General features: G+C 35.2%; 1 protein-coding gene and 1 long non-coding RNA gene across 8 annotated transcripts in view; both read left to right on the top strand.

Annotated features, from left to right (window-relative positions):
* Positions 1 to 21,063, top strand: part of plxnb2b (plexin b2b) — a 170,186-nt gene that overhangs the window by 136,345 nt on the left and 12,778 nt on the right. For all 7 annotated transcript variants that reach the window (XM_051883902.1, XM_051883897.1, XM_051883901.1 and 4 more), the window contains 21 exons: positions 794 to 895; positions 1,756 to 1,848; positions 2,124 to 2,211; positions 3,061 to 3,224; positions 3,572 to 3,720; positions 6,443 to 6,554; positions 7,473 to 7,609; positions 7,690 to 7,872; positions 9,712 to 9,823; positions 10,339 to 10,539; positions 10,611 to 10,790; positions 13,344 to 13,480; positions 13,584 to 13,684; positions 14,177 to 14,406; positions 14,964 to 15,145; positions 16,624 to 16,690; positions 19,763 to 19,909; positions 20,068 to 20,224; positions 20,321 to 20,421; positions 20,531 to 20,615; positions 20,739 to 20,890. In XM_051883902.1, the coding sequence (XP_051739862.1) occupies positions 794 to 895; positions 1,756 to 1,848; positions 2,124 to 2,211; positions 3,061 to 3,224; positions 3,572 to 3,720; positions 6,443 to 6,554; positions 7,473 to 7,609; positions 7,690 to 7,872; positions 9,712 to 9,823; positions 10,339 to 10,539; positions 10,611 to 10,790; positions 13,344 to 13,480; positions 13,584 to 13,684; positions 14,177 to 14,406; positions 14,964 to 15,145; positions 16,624 to 16,690; positions 19,763 to 19,909; positions 20,068 to 20,224; positions 20,321 to 20,421; positions 20,531 to 20,615; positions 20,739 to 20,890 (2,880 nt within the window). The remainder of the gene's footprint in view (positions 1 to 793; positions 896 to 1,755; positions 1,849 to 2,123; positions 2,212 to 3,060; positions 3,225 to 3,571; positions 3,721 to 6,442; positions 6,555 to 7,472; positions 7,610 to 7,689; positions 7,873 to 9,711; positions 9,824 to 10,338; positions 10,540 to 10,610; positions 10,791 to 13,343; positions 13,481 to 13,583; positions 13,685 to 14,176; positions 14,407 to 14,963; positions 15,146 to 16,623; positions 16,691 to 19,762; positions 19,910 to 20,067; positions 20,225 to 20,320; positions 20,422 to 20,530; positions 20,616 to 20,738; positions 20,891 to 21,063) is intronic.
* LOC127507053 (uncharacterized) lies at positions 16,697 to 19,171 on the top strand. The gene is made up of 2 exons (XR_007928221.1): positions 16,697 to 17,898; positions 18,478 to 19,171. It is a non-coding gene; the product is annotated as an uncharacterized LOC127507053 (long non-coding RNA).

Raw genomic sequence — 21,063 nt, 5'->3', positions numbered from 1 at the left:
TATATATATATATAACTATTTTTCTCTTTAAAATGCTTCAACCACAACCTCTCTCAACCCCCTTCCAAATTCAAAAATTCAATCAGGTGGGATTAGTTAGTTTAGGGTTTGAGAGCCTCTTCTGAATGTCATTCTAACAGGAAGCGTTTTAGCAAAGTATTGCAGATGAGGAAATGTGCTAAAAATGACATGTATGAAAAAGCAGACATCGAGTAAACGTCTTGGTGATGTATGTGTGCTATCAGTGCCATTGATTGGGCCGCTTTGATTAGTTTCATGTGATTCTCATCTTCAAACACCAGGTCCAGCTGGTCCAGACATTTTATTTATTTATTTAAACCATTTCTTGAAGCATAAAGCTGAATTATCGATATCCAGTGCCAGCAATTTTATGGCCTCCACACTGTTTGATATTTGCTGCTTCCTGGAACAGTCACACGTGGCTGATGAAATGGACACAAAGTAAATGACTTTACTCAGAAAGTTTTAATGTGAAACGCATTCGCTGAATCAGCAAAATAAAAACAGAATGGATGGAAAAAATGGATTATATGCAATTAGACACAGTTGCCAATGTCAGTGAGGATATATTAGATTTCAGCTGTAAATAAACTGTTTCATTCATGCACGTCATCATGGTTAATGAGTTTTTCAGTTTCAATGGATTCTCGTTAATTTATGTGGGCTGTAAATTAAGAATCTCTCAGAAGATTGCCGTAGATTAGTGTGGAATTCAGCAGACTCCACTTTCCTGTACAGCAGAACAGATTTCTCCATCTTCTTTGTGTTCTAGAACAAGAGCTGTCCGCGGTTCGAGAACCCAGATCCCGTACTTATCCCGGTCGGACACAAAACCCGGATCAGTTTTGAGGGCATCAACCTGGACCCGTATAAGGTGAGTTCCTGGCCTCCTTTTAACAGTAAATGTCATTCTTCAAGGTCACTAGGAATAAAATAAAATAAAATAAAATAAATTATAAAATAAAATAAATTATATAATAAAATAAATTATAAAATAAATTATAAAATAAAATAAAAATATAAAAAATAAAATAAAATAAAATCAGTATTTTTGTCTTGTTTCCCTAAACAAAGTTCCATAAGATATTAAAATTAAATATGATGAAGTAATGTAATTACAAATAATATTATATATAATCACAAATAATACATAATTATTAATTACATGAGATATTTATAGAAACTTACAGAATATAAATTAAAAAAAAAGTATTATTAAATAACTTTAAAAATCAGCATATTAACATTTGTTTAGAAAAGGTTTCAAATTAAGATAATTCAAAGACTTTATTATTATTATTATTATTTATTTATTTATTTATTCGTTCATTCATTTTTTACGATTTTTAAAAAGTTTTTATTTGTATAATCACACTAAAATATTTTTTTTCTGGTTTTAATATTCAATAATAATAATTATTATTATTATTAATTATTATTACAACTAGTAAAAATATGTAATTATTAATTATTATTATTTTCTTTAAAACAATAAAAAAAATGTTAGTGAAAATAATAAACTTCAACATGTATTGTCATAAAAATAATTGAAAAAATGATTTTTGGCAGTGTATTCATAATCGGATTATGAAGTTTTCCTCTAAACGAATCTGAGTCCGGCTTATGCATTTTTCTAAACTCGTTCTCTTCTTCCATTATTTCCTGTCCTCCTACCTGTGAATAAATGTGATCAAAGGGTTTTTATTTGATGTTTTCTGAATTGTGACGCATCAGGGTCGTGATTTCACCATTGGAACGGAGTTGATGAAGCATGAGGAGGATGTCAAGACAGAGACGGGACCCTTCTACTCTTTCAGTGGATATGTGGTTAGTTTCCGTTTCTCTCTCTTCATCCACATGTTGCCCAAGGCAGACTGTTGTTCCTGTACTGTAAATCTTTTTATATATAAAGCTCTTGCTAAATGATACGCATCCAATTACCAACATAAAGAGACACCTACCTACACTTCAATGGCTCTTGTGGGAGTTTGAGATTATAGCTCCCCCTGTTGGAAAGTCTCCAGCCTGTAATTCATCTCTAGTCTTTAATGTAGAGGAGAGAACCGTCGGTGTCGACTCAACCTCTGATCTGTCTCTTCCAGTTTTCCTTTGATAAAGCTCATGAGACCAACGTTCTGTTCCACGTAAGAGAGAAATTGACGGGAAAGAAGATCGACAGCAGTCTTAGTGGTAATCGCTCTCACTCGCTTTTCATCATTTACTCACCCTCATGTCCTTCCTTTCTTTCTTCTGTGGGACATAAAAGAAGATATTTTGAAGAATGTGCTGGTCACTCTTGCAGTGCAGTTAGGATGAATGGGGACTGTTTTCAAGCTTCAAAAATGGACAGAAAAGTCCATTAAACTACCATGAAATTGTTCCATATGATTGATGCACTATTTCAGGTATTCTGAACTCATTCAATAGTTTTGTGTGCTGAACTGATGGAATCGTAAGACATTTTTTATCTTTCCCTCTGGTGAGCTGTTAACCATTAGGGAATCGAGTGATCTGATTCTTAAGTTCAACTTAGTCACTCAGTGATCTGGCATCGAATCATTGAGTTGTACTTGAGAATCGGATCAGTTTGATTGGTGAACGAATCATTTAGACTGGTTTTGTGAATCAGATCCACTGATTCATTTAAAAGATTCAAGAAAAAAATTATTTATTTGCGAATCAGGCTTCGCTACTTCTCTCATAACAACTTAAATTCAGTTATTTCTTACTCCAAGCTATTTAGACTTTAGAAGACTTGAATATAGCACATGAGTCGTATGAACTTTATGGTTCCTTGCATGGAGATGTATATATATTCTTGAGCTGCAAATAAGCATGTTAGAATAATTTCTAAAGGGTCATGTGACACTGAAGACTGGATTATTGATGCTGAAAATTCAGCTTTACCATCACAGGAATACATGACATTTAAAATACATTGTAATATCTATTTGTTGCTTTTCTCATTTAACACAATAATGACTTTAAATGATCTTTTGGGTGTTTTGACGTGTGTGTTTCCTCTCGGTTGTCTTTCAGTCACTCTGTATAACTGCTCTCTGGGACGTGAAGACTGCAGCTTATGTAAGAATGCCGACCCCAAATATCAGTGTGTGTGGTGCACACAAAAAAACTTGTGTGTGTACGACCAGCTTTGTGCCTCTAAAGAGCCGGAGGAGTGTCCCGACCCCCAGATCACTGACGTGAGTACCGAATGATGGCATTTATGGGCCTAAATGAGCCAGTAACATTTTCTAAGATCATGTTGTGGTTTTGACAATCGTCAATACTCAAAACACAGCTCAAAAAAAGTATTATGTAAAGCAATAATTTATAACTTTTCTCATTCTCTTTCCCTATTTTCGTGATTTCTTAGAGTAAAAATCAATAGAAACCTTAGGTCATGTTCTATTTGATGGCTGAATTACTGATGGGAATAGAAATAAATCATCTTTTACTGTTGTTTTAGTGAGATTGGTTATCACAGCTCATCTCTGTGGTCTTTTGTCAGAGCAGTCCATGATTAGGATCTTTTTATAATGTATTTCAGATCACGCCGAGATACGGGCCGCTGAAAGGAGGAATAGCTGTCACGATTAAGGGCTCGAACCTGGGCATTCAGACGGACGACATTAAAAGCATCACAGTAGCAGGAGTGCCGTGCACACACCTGCGGGAACGTTACTCGGTCTCAACCAGGTAACATCCACAAAAACTGAGCTTCTTTTTTAAATATATTATATAGGTAATAGGTGCTAAATGGAAGAAAATGTCATTTTATATGAAGATCGCAAATTTTGCAAACCTGTTACAAAAAAACCCTGATTTTTATAGCAGTAAACAATAAACAAATACATAATACTAATACATAATCATACTAATAAATATATAAATAATTTATAACACATATATATATATATATATATATATATATTAGTGTTGTCAAAAATATCGATATTTCGATATGTATCGATGCTGAAATATCTGAAACGATTCCAATCGAGCTTTTTTTGCTTAAAGCTCAACTTCCATAGGAATGAACTAAAAATGCTCGCTTCGCTCCAGTGGACACATACTGTCACTCGTCTCATTCGCTGTGGTTGAACAGTGCTTGTATTGTGCATAATTTTAGTCATTCGCGCAGGTTTCACGCTCACACCATTTAAGCGCGTGCATCACTGATTTATATAAGTGGCGCTCTCATAAAGCCACTCAAACAGCTCGTGAGTACCAATTTGAGTTATTTTTTTTCGTGGCTTATTGTTATTAAACAGTCAAATACATACAAAATTATGTCAAAATGCCAGTCTTGCTGAGTATTCAGGTAAATACAGTCAGTTTTGGAATGTAAATAGTTGAGAGAAACAGTATATTGGATCCGTGCATAAGCTCTTAAAGTGACGGTAACCTAATAAACTTGCTGTAAAAGACAAAAAGAAAATCACTCGCTGTTCTTGACTGAAAAACTTTTGTAAGCATTAATCTATATTTCATTTTTACAATGAAAACTATTCGGTGTTATTTTACATTTGATTACTTTCATTTCTTTGTTATTTCTTGCCTGAATACTACTGTTAGACCCACCTGAAAAACTTAAAACCTTGTTTATTTTATTTGTGTCTTTATTGTATTGTATTTATTTGTGCTATCATTTGCAATTTGTTTATTTCTTCTTATTTTATTACTGACTGTTTACTTGTCTTTTTTTGTAAATGTAGTTCAGTCATTTAAATAAAGCCTCCTTGTGCTGTGTGTAAGCTATTACAACATGATAATGTATGACGGCATGGCGGTTTTCCCCGAGGTATCGAAAATGATATCGAATATCGATATTTTTCAAGGTATCGTATATTGGAAATTCCAGTATCGAGACAACACTAATATAATATATATATATAGTATGTGTAATATTTAAATAATTAAATAAATGAATAAAAAGAATAGTAACAGGGTTGCAACTTTAGCCTAAATTAAGCTAACACTCAGTACAGGTTAGCTTTTTTGTGACCATATATTGGTTTAAACATGTTGATAAACTTGTATTTCCCCGAAAAATAAAGAAAATTCAATGTTTAGTCATTTTTTCCTATTAAAAACCCAGGTAACAGGGTTGAATTTTTTAACTTGGTAACTGCAGTCCACATTCAAATATTTGTAACATGGACTGAAATTTTATTATAAATTTAATATCAGATGATGTCAAAATTATGAGATCATATGACTTTAATTATTAAATAAAATCGAGAATGTCTGACCTCTGAGGTGGGACAGGCCAAAATCACCATTTTAAGGTGGGGTACAAACATTTGATGCATTTAAAACTAGCTACTCTTCATGCTAGTTTAGTTTTAAATTTTATAATATATCTATTATCTTTAAGATATCTAATAGTTGTCACAAAAAAAAAAGAAAAAAGCATGGGATTGGTGCCTTTAATGCTTCTAAAAATGCAGTGTTACTCCAAAGTGTAGTTTATTGGTGGAAAATGCCTTGATAACCCTAACTTGGTTTACTCCTGTGTGGCTTCATGTTCACTACATTTGTGTATTTGGTGGCTTTTTTTCCCTTTCGCACAAACTGTGTTCTGTATTGAATAAAATTCCTGCTGGACGTTGAGTGTGCAGATCTCTGTGGTACCAAATGGCCTGATTTTCAGCGAACGTCCTGTTTGAGAAATCTGGTTCATTCAAAGCTTAATTAAAAAATAATTACCCAGAATTCAAACCTAAAAAAAATGCCCTCAAGAATGATCCAAATAATCTTTTAGATGTTCTGCTCAAGGCTTCGTATTATGTTTGTGACTATGAGCAGAATATTAAATGTGCACGAGTTTGTCTTTGCGTTCCCTCTTGTAGAACAACGTTAGATTTGTACGCTTTTGAAATACGGAGCATGTTGTGGAGATACAGAGACAACAATGAGCTTTTCTCACAGGCAATGTCAGGCTTGGCTGAGTCAGTGATTCTACATCAGGGTTTATCAACTCTGTTGTGAGCGTTCAGCCTGACTGAGTGTTTGTCTGGCTGCTAACACGTTTGAAAAGGATCTTTCAGCAGGAGAGTTTGGCTTCAGAATGGTAAACAAGCTCTCGGAGAGATCACTGTCAGAAGAGTCTGTCTGGGGAGGTTGACGTCCAGATTTCGGGGTGACAGAAGATCCGTTTTCTGAGTTGGCACATTTTGGACGTAATGAATCTGGAATCTGTGGGCTTGGTGTCAATCACTATATAAATATAATATATAATAACAATGTTATATGATCGCACTCTCATTCATTCAACTTTAATGATTTTTTTTTTTTCAATTGACAGCGCTAATGTGTAGTCAAGTATTTGTGTGAACTTTAATTTTTGGTTGAACTGTACTTGAATATCTGGACCTTTACTTTTAAATAAACCTGTTTGTGTTTGTTTTTGTGGCAGTGTGGTGTGTGAAATTGGGTCGACGCCACTGTACAGATCCGGAGAGGTGGAAATAGAGGTGGGCAGAGGAAAAAAAGGTGTATCCACAAAATCAGTCCTCTTCACCTACAGGGTGAGTCACGATTCTCCATTACCCAGCATGCACCACACACATACTAATTCTGTGAAACTCCACTTGAGATCCCGTCCGGAGGGCTGCCGCTGTTTGTGTGAGTCAACGGGAGCTCTCTGCATCCGTTGTGTAATGATGGGCTGTTTTGTCACAGCGTTGTGTGTGGTCACTGGTCACACGCTCCTGCAGGGGTAATAATTATCAGCTGCTGACGGCTTTAGCAGAAATGATTGCATCAGTATTTCAGGGAGATAGGCTGTCTCAGTCGCTCCTGCAGGGAAAAGCTGAGGGTGTGTGTTTGTTCAGCAGACTGACGGGTCTCGGACAGTGTGCAGATGCATTTCGTAGGATTATGTAATCATTACAAAGAAATGGTAATGCATAGAACGTGTCTGTCATTGCTGGGTATTTGCAGCTCTTGTGCACTATAATATTACAATTTAAATTATATAAATATACACCGCCCAACAAAAAAAGGATTTAAATTGGCAAATGCTTAAAGAGGATCTATTATGTCCCTTTTCACAAGATGTAATATAAGTCTCTGGTGTCCCCAGAATGTGTCTGTGAAGTTTCAGTTCAAAATACCCCACAGATCATTTATTATAGTTTGTCAAATTTGCCCCATTTGGGTGTGAGCAAAAATATGCAGTTTTTGTGTGTGTCCCTTTAAATGCAAATGAGCTGCTGCTCCCGGCCCCCTTTCCAGAAGAGGGCGGAGCTTTAACAGCTCGCGCTTCGGTCGCTCAACAACAACAAAGCTGGAGAATCTCACGCAGCCAAATATATATATATAAACATTTGTGTCCAAAATGCCGTTGTCATGTAAATGAATGGCCAAAACATTCAGTTTTTAGTTGAAAACGATGTTGTGTAAATGCCACCTAAATATATATATATTTTTTTTTTCCTCTGTAGGACCCCGTAGCAAAGAAGGTGTCTCCTAAACGAGGTCCTAAAGCAGGAGGAACCGCCCTGACTATTAGTGGGATTGGCCTGAACACAGCTTCAAAAGAAGACCTTCAGATCTTCGTGGGCGACGTGGCCTGCAGAGTGTGAGTGCATCATGGGATATGTAGTTTCTGTCTTTTACATTAGATTTTTGGGTTAATCTTTTGATCTTCATCTCTGTTAGTGTGAGCTTTGGAGAACAGATTACCTGTAAAGTGTCTGAGTATCTGGGTGATACGGTTCCGTCATCCCTCCTCGACGTCACAGTTCATTACGGCACACACACCACAGCCAGCGTCGAGAAGGCCTTTGAGTTCTACAACAACCCCTCTGTGTCTGACCATCAACCCAAGAGCAGCTTCATCTGGTCAGTTCTGTTCGCTAGAAAATATGGCATCCAATGCCCAGAGAGCCATTCTTACATCATTACCCTCATTTGTACACTTACAAATACTGCTTTATATTTAGACATTATTTAGGTAAGGACATTTCATATTTTGGGAAGTACATTTTTATCTCAATAAATAAGATATTTTATTTATTTATTGTATAATACTTATATGTATTTAATGTAGTTTTGTATGTATAATTAAAATGTGTGTATTTATTTATTTATTTATTTATTTTCCCCTTGAATATAGGGTGTGGTAATTGGTTTTATATTATATTTATATTCCTTTGAGCAGGAGGGTTTAAATTGAGACTGTAATTAATTAAATAATTAAAATACAGACTGTAATAATCTGTATTTTTTTTTTTTTTACTTTTTATTGAATGTACCATTAGGTATTGTATTGTTAAATACTAATAATAAAGATTAGAAGTATAAATGATTATTATATTGATATTATGAATATTTTAATTTATTATTATTTTGTATATTAAATTTCTCTACATATTAAAGTATATATTTAATATATAATAATATTATATATTTTATATATTATTGTTAAATACTAATAAAAAAGACTAGAAGTATATGTCATAATTATATTTATATTATGAATATTTTAATTTATTATTATTTTGTATATTAACTTTTTCTATATTTTAAAATAAATTTTAATATATAAATATTATTTTTTTATATATATATATTATTGTTAAATACTAATAAAAACGAAGTATATATGATAATTATATTTATATTATGAATATTTTAATTTATTATTTTGTATATTAACTTTTTCTATATTTTAAAATACATTTTAATATATTAATACTATATTTTTTGTATATTATTGTTAAATACTAATAAAAGACTAGAAGTATATATGATAATTATATTGATATTATGAATATTTTAATTTATTAATATTTTGTATATTAACTTTTTCTATATTTTAAAATAAATTTTAATATATAATATATATTTTATATATATATTATTTTGCATTATTAACTTGTATATATATATTATTGTTAAATACTAATAAAAAGACTAGAAATATATATGATTATTATATTGATATTATGAATACTTTAATTTATTATTTTGTATATTAACTTTGTATATTAAATTTTAATATATATTTTATATATATTATTCTGTATTATTAACTTGTGTATATATATTGTTAAATACTAATAAAAAAGACGAAGTATTTATGATAATTATATTGATATTATGAATATTTTAATTTATTATTTTGTATAATAACTTTTTCTATATTTTAAAATAAATTTTAATATATATATATATATATATATATATATATATATATAAATTATTTTGTATTATTAGCTTGTATAAAATGTATAACATTTATATAATTTCTATAAATATTTTATTTAGTATTTTATATATATTTATTTAATGTTATATATTTATAATAAAAATGTATGAATTTATATCATACATTATTGTATAATTATAATTGTATAATAAAATATTTTATTATTTATTACTACTTTTTATATGGACTTTTTATACATATTTAAATATAATATAATATATATTATTTTGTTATAAGTTATAAATATTGTATGTACAGTTTTGTGTATTTAATTTATTTTATATAGAGAGAGTGAGATACACATAATAATGATACAGTAAATCATTTATATCACTTATGCTTTATATAAATAATAACTTTTTTATTATTTTTATTTTAATATATGTATATATTGCTGTCCTTCAGCAGAGTAACCTCAAACTTAGTTTAAAAAATAGAATTATTGTGTTATGATTGTGTGTATATTTCAGTGGTGGCAGAAAAATCCTGGTGGTCGGTTCTGAATTTGACCTGGTCCAGAAAGCGACTCTCAGGGTGGTGGCGTCGGCTGGAGAATGGTCCGAACCAGGTGCCCCAGAGGAGGTGAGTGAGAAACCTTCAGAAGGTCTCAAGGGAGACGTCATTTGCTGTTTGTTTTTCGTTTCATCTGTTCTTCTCGCTGTTGGGCTTCCATCTCGCATGACTCGCTCGGGTTCTGATTGAAATGACGAGAGCTGCTCTGATCTGAAGCGCTCGACGAGACGGAGATTAAACGAGCGTTTATCTAACGAAAAACTTGATGAACGCTTCATTTCATCTCCCTTATCTGAGGAGAAGCTTTTGTACTCCAGACCTTTCTCAAGCGCTCTCGCTGCTTCCATCACTCTTTCTCCATCTGTCTATCTAACAGATTTTCCGCCCCCACTTTTAGGGACTTTTTCTGCTCCCCCTCAGAATATCAATAGATTTCCCAGCAGCAGTGAAATCTGTTCCTCAACGGTTTTGCTGTTTGAGGGCTTTTGGTCCATGTGCTCGCAAAGGCTGCTGGGAAAAGAGTCCGAAAACTGAGGAGATTTGGTTCAGTTTAATTCACAGAACTCAATCTCTTTCTTTCTCAGTTTGTCGAGAGCTTCAAGCACAAAAACGACACCGTGATCATGTTCCTGTCCCCTGCGGTCAACGAGTCTCAGTTCTTCAGGACGTACGTGCAGCTGGATAACATCCAGAAGGAGCTGACGCCGTTCGAGTATCACCCCAACCCCACGTTCGATCAGCTCAGCAAGAATGTGATCACTGAAAACAGCATGATCATCGTCACCGTGAGTATCCGCCCCACACATGAATCAGACAGGGGGTTTCACGCTTGTGAACATGCTTTGGTGTGTCTCAGGGTCGGGGTTTTTCCAAAGCGATGACGGCGAGGGAGGCGCAGGCGTTTGTGGGTGATGTTCAGTGTAACGTCAACACGCTCCAGGACGATAAATTATTCCTGGACCCGCCGTCGACCGCACCCAGAGCTCGCTCCAAGAGACAGAGGAGAGACACCGGCTCCGACCCGCTGGACCTGCTGGTGAGAGAACACCATCCATCCCTCTATCCTTCCATCCATTCATCCATCCTTCCAGCCACATATTCATCCATCCACACATCCATCTATCCTTCCATCCATTCATCCATCCGTCCTTCCAGCCACATATTCATCCATCCACACATCCATCTATCCTTCCATCCATTCATCCATCCATCCTTCCAGCCACATATTCATCCATCCACACATCCATCTATCCTTCCATCCATTCATCCATCCGTCCTTCCAGCCACATATTCATCCATCCACACATCCATCTATCCTTCCATCCATTCATCCATCCATCCTTCCAGCCACATATGCAGCCATCCACACATCCAGCTATCCTTCCATCCATTCAGCCACATATCCATCTATCCTTCCATCCATTCATCCATCCATCCGTCCACACATATTCATCCATCCACACATCCATCTATCTTCCATTCATTTATCATTCCATCATCCATCTATCCTTCCATCCATCCATCCTTCCATCTATCCATCCATCCTTTCATCATTCCAGCCACATATTCATTCATCCATCCTTCCATACTTCCATCCATTGGTCCATCCATCCTTTCCTCCTTCCAGCCACATATTCATCCATCCATCCTTCCATCCATTCATCCATCCATCCATCCAGCCACATATTCATCCATCCTTTCATCCTTTCATCCATCCAGCCACATATTCATCCATCCTTTCATCCATCCAGCCACATATTCATCCATCCTTCCATACTTCTATCCATCGGTCCATCTATCATCCTTTCATCCTTCCAGCTACATATTCCACATATTCATTCATCCATCCATTCATCATCCATCCGTCCTTCCAACCATCCATCCGTCCTTCAATCCATCCATCCATCGATCCTTCCAGCCACATATCCATCCATCCATCTATCCATCCATCCTTCCAGCCACATATTCATCAATCCATCCTTCCAGCCACCCATTCATCCATCCATCCATCCTTCCAGCCACATTTTCATCCATCCATCCATCCTTCCAGCCACATTTTCATCCATCCATCCATCCATCCTTCCAGCCACCCTTCCAGCCACATTTTCATCCATCCTTCCAGCCACATTTTCATCCATCCATCCATCCATCCTTCCAGCCACATATTCATCCATCCTTCCACCCATTCATCCTTCCATCCATTCATCCTTCCATCCATCCATCCTTCCAGCCACATTTTCATCCATCCATCCATCCTTCCAGCCACATTTTCATCCATCCATCCATCCTTCCAGCCACATATTCATCCATCCTTCCACCCATTCATCCTTCCATCCATTCATCCTTCCAGCCACATTTTCATCCATCCATCCTTCCAGCCACATTTTCATCCATCCTTCCATCCATCCATCCTTCCAGCCACATTTTCATCTATCCATCCATCCTTCCAGCCACATATTCATCCATCCTTCCACCCATTCATCCTTCCATCCATTCATCCTTCCTTCCATCCATCCATCCTTCCAGCCACATTTTCATCCATCCATCCATCCTTCCAGCCACATATTCATCCATCCATCCACTTATTTTTTTCTATTTCTTATAAATAGTTATTATTAAATATACATTTTTTATATTTTATTAAAAAATGTAATTTGTTTTTGTTTATTTATATATCTATCAGTCCATCTATCACTTATCTATCTGTCCACTTATTTATCTATTTATTCATCTATCCATCTATTTATTAATACTTGTTTATTCATATATTTATTTATCCAACCATCCATTTTTGTTTATTTATATAATTAAACATCCATCCCCACCTATTAATCTATTCATCTATTTATTTGTTTCTTTATATTCTTTATTTTTTATAAATAGTTGTTATTAAACAAAGTAAAATAAAGATGTTTTTATGTATTTTTTTTATATTTTATAAATATTTGTATTTTTTGCTTATAGATCCATCAGTCCATTTATCTGTCCATCCATCTATTGAGTATAGATACATTATTTATCTATTAAAAATATTTTCTATTTTATTTAATGTTATAAAAAATATATTTTATGCTCCATCTGTCCATTTATCTATGCATTCACCTATTTATTTATTCATTAATCCACATATTTATTTATTTATTTATTTATTAATCCATCCACCTATTTATCAATTTTTCATATATCCACATATTTATTTTTGTGTATCTTCCACATTTATTTGTGTATACATTTATATATCCATCCACAACATACTGTATATATTCATTCATTTATCCATTTATTTATTCATCCATCTGCCCGTTTATTTATCCACATTTATTTGTTTACCCATCCAAATTTATTATATGTAACTTATATATTTTTAGTTCCATCCATCCATTATTCATTTATCTATCCATCCATTCTTTTATCTATCATCCACTTTTACTTATCTATTCATTCACCCAACTATCTATTTATCTGTCCATCCATCCACTTATTTATCTGTTCATTCATTCATCCATCCATCCACCCATCCATAATACAGTCTCTCTCTCTCTCTCTCTCTCTCTCTCTCTCTCTCTCTCTCTCTCTCTCTCTCTCTCAGATTAAGTTTGGCAACGGCGAGTGGTTGGTCGGCTCTGTTCAGTACGAGAGGAAGTACAGTCTCCCGTTGCCCATCATCATCCCGGCTGTGGTCGTTCCCATGCTGCTGATTATCGCCATCTCCGTCGTCTGCTACAGGTTAAAAAGACGAACTGCACTTCCCACAATGCCCTTGAGGTGTTCATCTGAGTGAACGTTTCATGTAATGAATTCATGAATTCATCTGATCATCTCTGTGTAGGAGGAAGAGCCAGCAGGCAGAACGAGAGTACGAGAAAGTGAAGCATCAGCTGGAGAATCTGGAAGAGAGTGTTCGTGACCGCTGCAAAAAGGAGTTCACAGGTCACACATGCATGCATAATCCCGTTACCATGGCAACAGGGGTGTTTTTAGCATGGCAACAGATGATTTATGATAGAAAACAGCAACAGAAATATTACATGTCTGACTTATATTAGTCAACTATTCATATTTCTGTAACTTCTTTGAATTGCAAACTGTCTAATGGCTAAATGTATTTATTTATTAATTTATTTATTTTTCTTGACTGTTTTTCTGCCCACCCACCTATTTATTTATTTATGTGTTTATTTATCAATTAATCCATTGTTTATCTCTCCATCCACCTAATTTTTTATGTATGTATTTATTTTATCTAACAACTGTTTATCTATCCTTCCACCTATTTATTTATTTATGTATTTATTTGTTTTTATTTATTTTATCTATCAAAAACAATCTGCACATTTAGGATCTTAAATTCTTAGTTCAGAACTGATTGTATGACGACTTGGATTTGAAGTGTCGACGTTGACCGTGTCATTTCCTGTGCAGATCTGATGATCGAAATGGAGGACCACACTAACGACATAAGCGAGGGCCGGATCCCGTTCCTGGACTACAAGACTTACACGGACCGTGTCTTCTTCCTGCCCTCTAAGGATGGCGCCAATGACGTCATGATCACCGGCAAACTGGATATCCCAGAATCCCGCAGGGCTACGGTCACCCAGGCACTGAACCAGTTCTCCAACCTGCTCAACAGCAAAACCTTCCTCATTAATGTATGAAACACACACACACACTGTAATTATGATGCATTTATAGACATCTACAGCTCTTCACCTACTCATTTTAAACCGTTCTCTCCAGTTAATAGCGAGAAAGGTCGGTAAATTAATATTTTACGATAATTGTCGGGAGTTTCTCAGACAAATACATGCATCAGTGATGGAGCCCTATAGACATCACACAGACATTCGCTCAATTATTCCGAAAGACACTAAAAGGGCCCCAGAGGACTCAATCAGCTCCTGCGCTCTCATTAAACTCTTTTATATTCATGGCCCAAACACAATTAAACATTTACATCTAATGACACACATGTATACGCATAAACAACCAAGACTGACCTGTAATTATCTCCCCAGTGTTTATATGGTTACGCACAACACACAAAAGTCAGTCATAACCAGACAGTATTAAACAAAATAATCATTAGAGTATAACAAGACACTCATTTAAGATGTAAATATGAATGCTCCACAGATTTAATCATACAGAAAGTCGATTTTATTTAATTCGTTTTTGTAAACTGTAATCTCCTTGTGTGTGTGTGAAGTTTATCAGAACGCTGGAGGGCCGTCCGGATTTTAACGCCAGGGCCAAAGTGTATTTCGCGTCTCTGCTGACTGTAGCGCTTCACGGTAAACTGGAGTATTACACAGACATCATGAGGACGCTTTTGCTGGGGCTCATGGAGGATTACGTTCACAGCAAGAATCCTAAACTGCTGCTCCGCAGGTGAGACCACGTCTGACCCAAGATACTAATGGCTAAAATGGCAAGAATTTTTCAAATCCGCAGTCTGCAATCTGATTGGCTGACTTTATGCAACTTCTGGAAATCAGGATGAATGGGTTTTATTAGGTATTTTGAATTAATTTTTGATTTATATTTTCAGTTTTCATTTTAACTTTAGTTTGCTTTAGTTGTTGTAGTATGTTGTTTTGTAATTTTTATTTCTTTATGTATTTAGCTTTTATTTCAGTATAAGTTTTTGTAATTTTAGTACTTCATCTTGAACATATTTATTTCAGTTAGTTACCTAGACAATGTTTCCAATTTTATATTTTTCATCTAATAACAGACTAACAGACAGGCCTAACAACAGTCTTCATTTTCTTTGTGAAATACATTTCATTTCTTGTGTTTTGACTTGACTTGGGTGAAATATAACCTTAGAATGTTTTTGACAGGTTTTGATGAGATTCACCCTTATAAGGTTGCTAGAAAGTGCACTTTTCAAGGCGCAACTAGTTGCAAGTTTTGAAGTTTATTTTTGAAGTTGGGTGCATTGAATCATTTTTTTATATATATATATATATATATATATATATATATATATATACACATACACACACACACACACACATATATACATATATTTTTAGTTTGACGCAGTTAAAGACAAGTAAACATCCTCAAGCACAACTGTGAGACAGTTATTAATTTTTAAATGAATAAATGTAAATGTAATTTTGAATGGACAGACATTTTGACCACAAAGCCTATAGTCTTGCTACTTTAGAGATTGTACACACATCAACATAGTCTTTCTCATGCTATTTTTTTTTTTTTTTTTATCAACTGTTTATATTTCAGATATATCTGCCACTAAATATCACATAAAACATGTCATGTTAGTCAAAAGTCTGTCTCTGCAAGAATAAACACAAACCTCACTGTCCCAAAGACACTAAAACCATCCACATGCACAGCACTCACCAGCACCATGTTCACATGCTTGTTTGTCATAGTTGGGTGCTAATGCTAATTATCATTGTTTGTTATTGACTCAAATTAGTGTACAAGTGCTCATTAAAGCAGTAAGCCACTCGAGGCCATGCGTTATAGTGATCTTACCACAGTTAAGGAGTGTTGTTGAAGCAGAATCCACTTAAAATCACTGTAATGTACAGCCTCAAGTGGCTTATTGCTTTCATTAAGAGGCAGCAACCGCAACATAATAAAAACACATCAATGTTCAATAAATAACTATGGTTATTATTCATAGTAATCATAATACAATTCTTCTGTCATGTAATCAAGTTCATTAGCCTGACTGCTGTGTTATTAAAGTGTTAAACTGACAGATCAGATTAAATAACAGCTTTAAATGTGACTCTTCCAAGATTTCAGAGCTGGAACTGTCAGTTTTGTTATAGAAAATAATGTGTGTGTGTGTGTGTGTGTGTGTGTGTGTGTGTGTGTGTCCGCAGGTCTGAGACGGTGGTGGAAAGAATGCTAAGTAACTGGATGTCCATCTGTCTCTATCAGTACCTAAAGGTAAAATATCAAACAGGAAGCACATTCATAAAGATTCACTCATATTTTATAGAAGCTTGTTTCCGCCACAGAATAAAATAATAAAAAAGATAATTGCGAGTTTTATCTCACAATTCTTTTTTTCTTGCATTTGCAAGTTTATGTATTGCCATTCTGAGTTTATAGATATAAACTCGGTATTGCGTGAAAACAGTCAGAATTGTGAGATATAAACTCGCAGTGGCAAGAAAACAGTAAAAATTGCAAGATATAAACCAGCAGTTGTGAGGAAAAGTCAGAATTGTGAGATATAAACTTGTAGTTGTGAGAAAAAAATTAGAATTGTGAGAAACTTGTAGTTGTGAGAAAAGGTCAGAATTGTGAGATATAAACTTGTAGTTGTATGAAAAATGTCAGAATTGTGAGCTAAACTCCGTTGCGAGAAAAAGTCAGAATTGTGAAATAAATTTGTAGTTGTGAGAAAAAAGTCAGGGATATAAACTTGTAGTTGTGAGAAAAAAGTTAGAATTGTGGGATATAAACTTGTAGTTGTGAGAAAAAGTCAGAATTGTGAAATTTGTAGTTGTGAGAAAAAAGTCAGGGATATAAACTTGTAGTTGCGAGAAAAAAGTCAGAATTGTGGAATATAAACTTGTAGTTGTGAGAAAAAAGTCAGAATTGAGATATAAACTTGTAGTTGCGAGAAGTCAGAATTGTGAGCTAAACTCAGTTGCAAGAAAAAAGTCAGAATTGTGGGGAAAAAAGTCAGAATTGAGATATAAACTTGTAGTTGCGAGAAAAAAGTCAGAATTGTGAGAGATAAACTTGTGGGAAAAAAGTCAGAATTGTGAGGGGAAAAAAGTCAGAATTGTGGGATATAAACTTGTAGTTGTGAGGGGAAAAAAGTCAGAATTGTGAGATATAAACTTGTGGGAAAAAAGTCAGAATTGTGAGGGGAAAAAAAGTCAGAATTGTGGGATATAAACTCGCAATTGCAAAAAAGTCAGAATTGTGAGATATAAACTTGTAGTTGTGAGAAAAAAATTAGAATTGTGAGAAACTTGTAGTTGTGAGAAAAGGTCAGAATTGTGAGATATAAACTTGTAGTTGTATGAAAAATGTCAGAATTGTGAGCTAAACTCCGTTGCGAGAAAAAGTCAGAATTGTGAAATAAATTTGTAGTTGTGAGAAAAAAGTCAGGGATATAAACTTGTAGTTGTGAGAAAAAAGTTAGAATTGTGGGATATAAACTTGTAGTTGTGAGAAAAAGTCAGAATTGTGAAATTTGTAGTTGTGAGAAAAAGTCAGGGATATAAACTTGTAGTTGCGAGAAAAAGTCAGAATTGTGGAATATAAACTTGTAGTTGTGAGAAAAAAGTCAGAATTGAGATATAAACTTGTAGTTGCGAGAAGTCAGAATTGTGAGCTAAACTCAGTTGCAAGAAAAAGTCAGAATTGTGGGGAAAAAAGTCAGATTGAGATATAAACTTGTAGTTGCGAGAAAAAGTCAGAATTGTGAGAGATAAACTTGTGGGAAAAAAGTCAGAATTGTGGGATATAAACTTATAATTGTGAGAAAAAAGTCAGAATTGTGAAATTTGTAGTTGTGAGAAAAAAGTCAGAATTGTGGGATATAAACTTGTAGTTGTGAGAAAAAGTCAGAATTGTGGGATATAAACTTGTAGTTGTGAGAAAAAGTCAGAATTGTGAAATTTGTAGTTGTGAGAAAAAAGTCAGGGATATAAACTTGTAGTTGCAAGAAAAAAAGTCAGAATTGTGGAATATAAACTTGTAGTTGTGAGAAAAAGTCAGAATTGTGAAATTTGTAGTTGTGAGAAAAAAGTCAGGGATATAAACTTGTAGTTGCGAGAAAAAAGTCAGAATTGTGGAATATAAACTTGTAGTTGTGAGAAAAAAGTCAGAATTGAGATATAAACTTGTAGTTGCGAGAAGTCAGAATTGTGAGCTAAACTCAGTTGCGAGAAAAAAGTCAGAATTGTGGGGAAAAAAGTCAGAATTGAGATATAAACTTGTAGTTGCGAGAAAAAAGTCAGAATTGTGAGAGATGAACTTGTGGGAAAAAAGTCAGAATTGTGAGGGGAAAAAAGTCAGAATTGTGGGATATAAACTTGTAGTTGTGAGGGGAAAAAAGTCAGAATTGTGAGATATAAACTTGTGGGAAAAAAGTCAGAATTGTGAGGGGGAAAAAAAGTCAGAATTGTGGGATATAAACTCGCAATTGCAAAAAAGTCAGAATTGTGAGATATAAACTTGTAGTTGCAAGAAAAAAGTCAGAATTGTGAGATATAAACTTGTGGGAAAAAAGTCAGAATTGTGAGGGGAAAAAAAGTCAGAATTGTGAGATATAAACTTGTAGTTGCGAGAAAAAAGTCAGAATTGTGGGATATAAACTTGTGAGAAAAAAAGTCAGAATTGTGAGATATAAACTTGTAGTTGCGAGAAAAAAGTCAGAATTGTGGGATATAAACTTAGAATTGAGAGGTATAAACTCACAATTGCAAAGTCAGAATTGTGAGATGTAAACTTGCAATTATGAGGAAAAAAAGTCTGAATTGTTAGAAAAAAGTAGGCAGAAACAAGCTTCCGAAGGACTTGGTGATCAAGTCGAATCTTTTGACTGTAAACTGAGAGTTCTGAAACATCTACTATAATGAAAAACTGTTAAATACGATGAAACATGCTTTTTAGAGTCAAACGGTGTAGTTTCAGCATTCACTCCTGGTTGAGGCTCTGTGCTTTGAACTGTGATTGGAAGAAGTATTACACATTTCAGTTACACTTTTAATTTCATATTACATTAAATGGGTTGTATCACTTGAACAGTTTGGTTTGGATTTGTCCTGTTCACGAAGTGTTTCAGTAAAGCTTTGATATTCATGAGCCTGACTGATGATGATGATAATGGTGTTTAATGAAACGGCTTCTGTTCTTCATCTGCATGAATCAGCACTTTAGTCACTGACACACTTGAACTGTAAATTCTTCAAAGCCACAGCTGATTTACAGGTCGTCTGTGGGTAATGAATAAAAACAGTCCCAGCAGGCTGTGTTTAAGTGCTTGTGTTTGTTCAGGACTCCGCTGGAGAACCGCTCTACAAACTCTTCAGGGCCATAAAGCACCAGATTGAAAAGGGGCCAGTGGACGCACAGGTTAAGAAAGCCAAATACACGCTGAACGACACCGGCCTTCTCGGAGATGATGTGGAGTACGTTGTGCTGGTATGTGTTTTAGTTCATATATCATGTTTTCTTGGACTATTTTCACGTTATTGAAGATGGTGAAGATGGAAAATTGATTTTGTCCCCTCTTAACTGAGAAGTATTTTCTAGGATGTTCACAAAAGTCTCTGTATTATGAGTTTGCTCTTTGCCCGCAGACGCTGCAGGTGCTGGTGCACGGGGAGGGGCCTGACATCACCCCGGTAAAGGTGCTGAATTGTGACACGATCTCTCAGGTGAAGGAGAAGATCATCGAGCAGGTGTACAAAAACCTGCCGTACTCTCAGAGACCCAAAGTAGACAGCGTCACCCTCGGTGAGGGAGTGAGCGTGTGCTTAATCATTTCTGATTTCACATACAGGTACAGCATGACGCTTTCTTTATCGTTGTGTGTTCTGGTCTCTTCCACAGAATGGCGTCCCGGCTCCACAGGACAGACCCTGTCAGATCTAGACGTGACGTCACAGAAGGAGGGCAGGTGGAGACGCATCAACACGTTGGCGCATTATAACGTGAGCGCGCACATCATGCTTTGTTTTATTTTTGTTTCAGCAAAGACGCTAGTGTCGTTTCTAAAAGTGTCGCCGCTTCCTTTTGTGTGTGTGTGTGTGTGTGTTTTAGGTACGTGATAACGCAACAGTGGTCCTCTCCAGGGTTCAACACACACAACAGTCGTACGACCAAAATCACGATAACCATGAAGAGAGTGAGTTGAAGTTTACTTTCTAACTTGCTCTGAGTGCTATCTGTCACTCATCTCTGAAGTACACGCTCAGATGGGTACGTCACTTCTACACCCGCGTCTCACTCTCTTCACCCAAACTCACAGGAAACGCCCTGCTGGAGGATGATAAAGTTTTTCACCTGGTGCGACCGGCTGACGAGCTGGATGAGATGAAGTCTAAGAGAGGAAGTATAAAGGACAAATCCATGACCAAAGCCATCACAGAGATATATCTCACCCGACTGCTCTCCGTCAAGGTACTGATCGCTTCCTGCTACTGAAGGAATTGTTGTCTGTTCATTCTGCTTTAAAATAACAAGAAAAATGTTTCTTTAAATCAGTTTTGATTTAATGTTTGTGATTGAGTCCAATTCTATAGCAGCATTTAATGTGGGACGCGTGTCAAATAATTATGATAATCTCCATAAAC

This window comes from Ctenopharyngodon idella, chromosome 24 (assembly GCF_019924925.1).
Source record: "Ctenopharyngodon idella isolate HZGC_01 chromosome 24, HZGC01, whole genome shotgun sequence".
In the NCBI taxonomy this organism is placed as follows: Eukaryota; Metazoa; Chordata; class Actinopteri; order Cypriniformes; family Xenocyprididae; genus Ctenopharyngodon; species Ctenopharyngodon idella.
Note: the sequence above shows the minus strand (reverse complement) of the source record. Positions and strands in the feature narration are given on the sequence as shown.